The 7,617-nt window shown below is 29.5% G+C and overlaps 1 protein-coding gene across 4 annotated transcripts; it reads left to right on the forward strand.

Moving 5' to 3' along the window:
- Nucleotides 1–5,221: 5,221 nt before the first annotated feature.
- On the forward strand, nucleotides 5,222–6,353 carry LOC142522699 (uncharacterized). Of its 4 annotated transcripts, none has more exons than XR_012814503.1 (3): nucleotides 5,222–5,550; nucleotides 5,817–5,877; nucleotides 6,013–6,147. XR_012814503.1 is itself a non-coding variant. In XM_075626237.1 (3 exons), the coding sequence occupies exons 1-3, from the start codon at nucleotides 5,309–5,311 to the stop codon at nucleotides 6,116–6,118; spliced, it is 318 nt and encodes a 105-aa protein (XP_075482352.1). In that variant the 5' UTR covers nucleotides 5,222–5,308; the 3' UTR covers nucleotides 6,119–6,332. The 4 variants fall into 4 exon arrangements, 1 of the variants encoding a protein (XP_075482352.1); XM_075626237.1 differs by having other exon boundaries at nucleotides 5,222–5,489; nucleotides 5,847–5,877; nucleotides 6,013–6,332; XR_012814502.1 differs by lacking the exon at nucleotides 5,817–5,877 and having other exon boundaries at nucleotides 5,222–5,489; nucleotides 6,013–6,353.
- Nucleotides 6,354–7,617: the final 1,264 nt, after the last annotated feature.

The following is a 7,617-nucleotide window of genomic DNA, read 5'->3' on the forward strand; positions in this document are numbered from 1 at the left end:
GTTGCGAGGATCGGTCCCGGTCCCGGTCCCGGTCCCAGTGCCCCTGATCTATCCGGATATTCAGATAAATCACAAGACGACTAAAACAATTAAATTTATTGGTCATGAAGATATGACACGTACAAAATAGTATTAAATATCAATGCAAAATTTTCATGCTTACACAAATTTTTGGCACGTCCACCGAGACTTTCTTTGTCCTACCTACTTTTCTCTTCACCAAAATTTTAAGACACCGTGTCTAGTGATGAAAGGTTCTTGAGCATGAAGGTTTCTGCTATGAGGTCACTTTCTTTATTGGAAGTATGTCGAAGAAGTTGCAAACATCCTCCGAGGTAGCTCATTTCCTTGAGACCCATCATAAAATCTTACCACACTTAACCAACACAAATGGAGAGGAAGCGGATATCTATCTCATTCCTTGCTCACCATCAAGCTACTCATTTACCGCACATATAGTAGCACCCGTGATGGTAACAAATGCCACAACTTTATAAGATCAAATGGTGAATTTGATGAAAACCATTGAAGGACTCGCGAAACATGTCTAGGAACTAGACTCTCGAATTATGAAGTTGACGGACAAGATGGACCATGTAGACGCAAGTCATACTGAGTTGCAATCTTCCCAAGCTATTGAATTTGCAAATATGGTAGCTACTTGTATTTGTGAGATATGTACTAACCTTAATCATATGATTTCTCAACATATTAGACTAAGTTATCATTTGATTTCTTGTTAATCATTTCATTTTTCATTTGTTCTCAACAGATGTACTAGTCTTAATCATATTGGTACTCCGTGAGATTGTAACACATTGGAGTTCTCCGTTTGAGTTGATTTTCGATGTGCTAGATATGTACAACTCTATGATTATCGTGCTTGAACACATGGTGGAGGAAGCTTCTTTGGATTCTATGTAGAGGAACCTACAAATTCTTTGATTGTGATGAGATCATTTGATTTTGTATTTATCTTTTATTTGATGCACAATTTTATGGGGATATCATATTTTCTTTGTCGAGTTTTGTGAAATAAGTTTTTAGACATTTTTAATGTAATAGATTATGTCTCAATTACAAAAACTTTAATTCATTTATTGAGAGCAAAAGGTTATAATATTTTTCTAATAATCATGTAATCAGTTTTGTGAAAATAATGGTAATAAGATATCATATATGAACTTGTCATATATATGCTATAGGACGTCCGTGCCACCAAATGGATTATATTACATTTGAGAATTATTACCGTTTTGATTTATTTCATGCTGCAATACATTTCATGCTGCCATACATTTGAGAATAATAAAACATTTATTAAAATAGGTCATTGGACATTACATGTATAAATAAATCACTATTTTCTGATAGATTTTAAATATACCAACATTACTCTTATTTAAATTCCAAGCATTAAACTATCTTTGCCTAACATCAGTCTTTGTCATTCTAAGATTTGAATCCGAAATATTTATATCTCATCGTCATGCCATTTTAATTAAAATATCTTATTATACAATAATTTCCAAATCAAAAAATGGTAAAATTTACCATATACAAGTCTTCCACCTAATAAAATATTGAAATCCACTTATAATTGACCTAATATATATACCTTCGAAAGTGAGCACGATCTCATAAAAAAGTCAACTGAGTACTTTTTACATAGTTCCATTTTATGTTCTGTGGCTTCTATTTACTTCTGTTTTGTCGGTTTTGCTTCGTGCTTGTTTCTTTGGGTGTTTGACCACATTTTCTTGCAAAATAATAATAATATTATTACTATTTAATTTGTTATTATTGGTGGAAGAAAATTCATTTGATTAGGCACGCAATACCTAAGCAAGAAGAAACGATTTTAAGAATACAGAGTGCGTTTAGATAAAATAAATAAATATCGCATGTCGTCGGGGACGACGATGATATTGCATTGGATTATTTTACTCAGAAAGTAGAGTGGCAAAATCATATTATCTGGATGTTGATTTGTTTAAATCTTTGTTTACTCAAGTTGTTTTTGGATGTGGTGTAAATTGGCAAAGTGACTCGAGAAAAATAGTGAATAGTAAGATCAATAAATTATGTGTCTGGATCGAACGCTTGGCATTAGGTCAAAAATTATAGTTCTTAGTCAAATTACAAATTTATTTTTTCATACTCGTGGCAACGCAGAGTGCACCTACTTGGGTGCTAATAGGTCGGGTTATTAGGCTCATAAGTCTGGAGAGTTGTCTGTCTATATATCTGTTAGTTTTGTCTAATATCATTTAGAAATAAGTCTTATCATTTTCCTACCGTCGACATTGTTCCCAGCACAAAGACTATATTATCCGTTAAAATTTAATGTGCCCATGAAGCCAACCAGATCAAGCGGAACGCAACATCATCATCATCAGTTTGACGTACGAGAACTTTTCACCTCCTAAGATGTCATCAATCCCGATTCTACTCTCACTCATACAAACCTAACTCGACATCCTAATTAATTACTTGATTGAGACTCCAAATATGAGGATAACGTATAAATATATTTAGGCAAAACCACCTTGCCAAAGTTTGTATAAACATTATTATTGGAGGCCTATAGCTAACAATTATTTAGTATTTGTCTTTGTTTTATGAAAATTGTTAATTTATGTTATAAAAATTTATTGTATCTCATTGTAAACTCATTTAAACAATATTCATTTTTTTACCCGGGCAAGATGGGTACTACAAAAACATAGGAAAATTGATGTTTAATCATATAAAAATCTTAGTTTGGAACAAAAGTACGGCTACAGAATGAAATATCCCAGCTTATGGCATAATATCGTGATTTAATGTAAACAACCAAATAGACCCATGAAGAAACTTTTCATGCAAATTACTTAGTTTAATAAATAATAATGCATCATACTAATGTTTAATTAATGGTTTCATATTTTTAATGATTAATAATATTTAGTCAGTGTGAATAAAAAAATGAATTATTTGAGTTCTCTTTATTTGTGATAAATGACAAAGTAAACCTACTCCATCGAGATGTTCCAATATATTTGTACGTAGTTGCCTGTCTATTGAGGTATACTTTGCATGCTTTCCACACAATTAACTTTTGAACATGGATACTAATGCGGGTTTTTAAAAAAAAAAAAAAATTAATAAAAAATAAAGTATATGATGGGGATTTGCAAAGTTAAGGCCAAATGTCACCATCAATGGCGGATTTTGCAGCTTCGACGACTAATAGCAGCATCAAAGCTGTCATGTGCAACCAACGTGTTAGCGTCCGCTGCGTTGCTTTTTTTTTTATTATTTTTCATCATTATTATTTTTATTATTTTAATTGAATGGACGCATATCTTATTAGTAAAATAAAAAGGCTACATGCAAAAAATAGGATTAGAACTCAAGTTCAATAATTTGAAAAATAGATAACTTTAAATAGTGAGTCAGTGAACCAATTTATTAAATAAAAATTTTATTTGTAAAATATTAATTAATGTATCTTCAAAAATAATTGTCTTTTTTTTGTTTTCTAAAAAATCATTTATTTAAATATGTGTTAGTTTGTTTTCGGAAAAAAATGTATATGTTTATCCATCAACTTAACTTTTATTTTATTGTTGCCAGTAATATGATTAATAAAAAAGAATAATAGTTGTAATTAAAAAATTCATGAATTTTCGTATGCAACATTTTTGCATTTGTACTTTTTTTGAACAAAATATTTTATTTATTCAATTATACATTGATTAAGTTTTGGGAAAAAGATTTGTATGTTTGTCGATCCATTTATTTTTTAATTTTTAAATTAATGAATTTGAGCTCCAACTTCCATATTTTGTACGTGGACTAATTTGAAAGTTTAATAATTTTTTTCGTAGCCAAAATTTTGAATACGTGCAAAACTTTCGAAAGATAAATTTCTTACTATTTTTAAAATAAATATTTTTTTAAATCATTGATCAGCTCAAATTCATTAATTTTAAAAATAAAAAATAAGTAGATCGACACACGTATACAGCTTCTATTATTAATAAATAATAATAATAATATGAAAATTGACAAATTTTCATATTGCAAATTTTTGAATTTGTATTCTTTTTATTTTTTTTAAAACTAAATCAACTTATAATTAAATAAATAAAAGATTTGTTTTAGTGTTAAAATTATTAATTTTCGTTATAAGCATAGCTTGAGTTTACTGGTTACTTTGGCTATTTAGAATTCCCAAATGATATATAAACAATATCTTCGGTTATAAAACCGACGACTTAAAGTACTATTTTAAAAACCACGGGCTTCTATTTGATTTTTAAATGACATTTAACTTCGTAATTTCTTCTTTACTAAAGTAATAAGGTAAAAAATAAAATTTAAATTGTAAACGCCGAAGTAAAATGTTGAACTAGATTAAACTTTAATTTCATTAATGGTTTTAACCTTAACAATCAATCAGTGGCATCAATCGATTTCTCTTATTCTAAGGTCATTTTTAACCCATTATATTTTATTCTGCGATACATTAGTGCTACACCAAAATCATCTTCAATCTATTGCAATACATTTCGCACTGCAATAGAATATTATCATATTATTCTTTTTTATTTCAATATTAATATTTATAATTTCTAATAACTATTTATTAATAACTATTGGATCTTATTTAGATGATATTGGAGGATCGGTGTCCGATTTACCTAATTACTAAAATATATTTTTATGTTTTGTGATTTTGTTTTTGACAAAAACTTGTGTGAGACGGTTTCACGGGTAGTATTTTGTGAGACGGATATCTTATTTGGGTCATCCATGAAAAAGTATTACTTTTTATGCTAAGAGTATTATTTTTTATTGTGAATATCGGTAAGGTTGACCCGTCTCACAGATAAAGATTCGTGATACCGTCTCACAAGAGACATACTCTTTGTTTTTTGTTAATGTTATTTTGTGATATTTGTTGTTTGTCTTCCGTAATTTATACTCTTTTTAATGTATTAGCAATTTAATTTGTTTTTTTTTATTAAATTTTTTTGTAGTAATTTAATTTAAAATTAAAATATTGAATTCTTATAATTAATATTTCAAAATTTTAAAAAATTTATTTAAAATTTAAAAAATTTATAAATTTATTATTTAATTAAAATATAAAATGTTTAAATTAAACTAAAAAATTAAATATATATATATTAAAAAAAGGAAAAATTTGTGGCGCACAGCTGCGCCACATTTGGAGCAACTCTTGCTCCAATGTAATGCGAATTTGATTGCTCCACACGGGAGATGGTCCAAGGCGCCGATTTCTCTTCATCTTCAATCAATGGGCTTCGATCGCCATTTTCACTTCATGGCTCTTCTAAAAAGTGAAATCGAGCCTCAAGCCAAAATTGCTACTGAATCTGAGCCAGGAAACGACGGCTCAAAGCGCGCCAGGGAGGAGGATGGCGCTGAGCCAAACGAAGAAAAGAGAATCAAAGCCGAATCTGTGGAATCTTATCTGGGTAAAGTGTTTTGTTACTAGGTTGTTCCACCTCGCCTCTCTGTAGCCAAACGGAAGTTATGGTATATATTGTCTATCTCATGGCAAATTTATTTCGGAGCAGTTCAGTCTACAAATATCTGGGCAATTCTTTCTTGATGTTGACAGTTTTTTAGTGTTTGTACATGCTCGATAAGATGTTAAATTTTGAAGTAAGGTTTTTTTTCCCCGTAAACATTCAATTCTTAATTGTGGTATGTTTCTTTATTATGTTTCATTGGATTTTTTTTTTTGGGGTAACTAGATCGTTTAGTGTTTTAACTCATGCTTTTCTCTGTTGTTATTTGAGGTGTTCTACTTTAACTTTTTCTTGGATCAGGCTTAAGGAAATTAGACATGGCTCTGACGAGGTTGATTCCAACTTTGTCTGATATTTGTGTGCTTTCTTCATGTTTTTCTTGGCTTCGATCCTAATCATTCTGGATTTATCGCATTGAGGTCGTTGGATATGGTTATTTGATGTTTAATATCTTCTTAAATTGCAGGTTACAACTCCAATTACATGCAGTCATCCCTCTAATCAATTCTTGGTTCACCTTGAAATCCATCGAAGATTTGATATTAAAGGTATACGTTGGGACGATCTGCTGATAAGGTCGAAACTGATGAGAATATCATACTCAAAGATCTTGATTTAAATCACTGCTTTTACCTGGAACCTTCCTCGTGAGATGGCCTCTTGCCGTTGGCAAAAATTTCGGTGAGACGGTCTCATGGGTCGTATTTTGTGGGACGGATCTCTTATTTGAGTCATTCATGAAAAAATATTATTTTTTATGTTATTTTATTGTGAATATCGGAAGGGTTGACCCGTCACACAGATAAAAATTTGTAGATCGTCTCAAAAAAGACCTACTCCGTACCGTAAGCAGGATGAAGTTACAATGTTTTAAGATATGTTTCGATATTTTTGGATATTATGATTTTATAAATGCAATTCAGTTGTAAATGTTGTGGTTGTGTTGAAGTGGTAACAATCAATTACTTCGTTAAATAATTAAACACACACTGTTATTTCAGTTTTAAACATAAAAGGTGAAGTAATACCATAAAAGATACTTCGATAAATTCAAATTGTGAAGAAGTATAAGAACACATTTACTTCACCACAACTTAAAAATTATGAAGTCAAACATATTAATTACTTCATCGATTAATGTAACTAAAGAAGTAATTATATATGCTCAATTACTTAGACAGTCAATGTAACATGTGAAGTCATATGTGATCATTCGCTTTGTTAATTGACAAAACTGATGAAGTAAAAGATGTTTTATTTTAGAATTGGTCCAATTTTGCCTTCTTAGACTGGCCAAAAATTTGTTTTTTATGGATTGAGACTTCAGTTTTGAAACAAAGTAAAAAAATTATCATATTGCTTCACGTGCGTCTACTTTTGTAGTTAATAATCTTTTATTTCGTTTAATATCATAAATATGTCAGCAAAATTCACATAATGAACTATCACTTTGAATAATAATAATCACAACTTGGTGTAACAATATATATAGTTGCTTATGCATCTCCGCACCATAAAAAATTTGGTCATCACCCATCAAAATTATAGGTCAATAATCTTCATATAAATTATAAAAAAAATAATTAAACAAGTTTTTATAATGTTTGAGTAACGTTAATTTAAGTGGCAAAGGTGCTATTATTGGAAAATATGTTGGACTCCAACGAGTACATATATATGGCAAAGTTAGTACTAGTGGAGTGTGTGTGAGTGCGTTTGTGTGTATTTATCGATCTATTATTTAAAAATAAACATAAAAATATTGCAATGGAAAAAATACGTTAGTTCGATTTCACATTAAAACAAAAACATCTAACTCATTTTTTTTTTTTATATATATATATATAATGAATCTGCCACACTTACCGTATATATGTATTTAATAATACATTTTTATTTTTATTAAAAGCCACAGGAACGTATAATTTTCTAAGTATAAATCTTGTAGCTTCTTTTTCTTTTCAACAATACAAAAGTTTGATGTCGATTTAGTAGATTTTTTAAAAATTTTAAATTCGATTCAAATAATTTTTTAAGTAACTCGAGCTGGAGATATTTTTTTACTATTATA

This window comes from Primulina tabacum, chromosome 13, assembly GCF_025594145.1.
Source record: "Primulina tabacum isolate GXHZ01 chromosome 13, ASM2559414v2, whole genome shotgun sequence".
In the NCBI taxonomy this organism is placed as follows: Eukaryota; Viridiplantae; Streptophyta; class Magnoliopsida; order Lamiales; family Gesneriaceae; genus Primulina; species Primulina tabacum.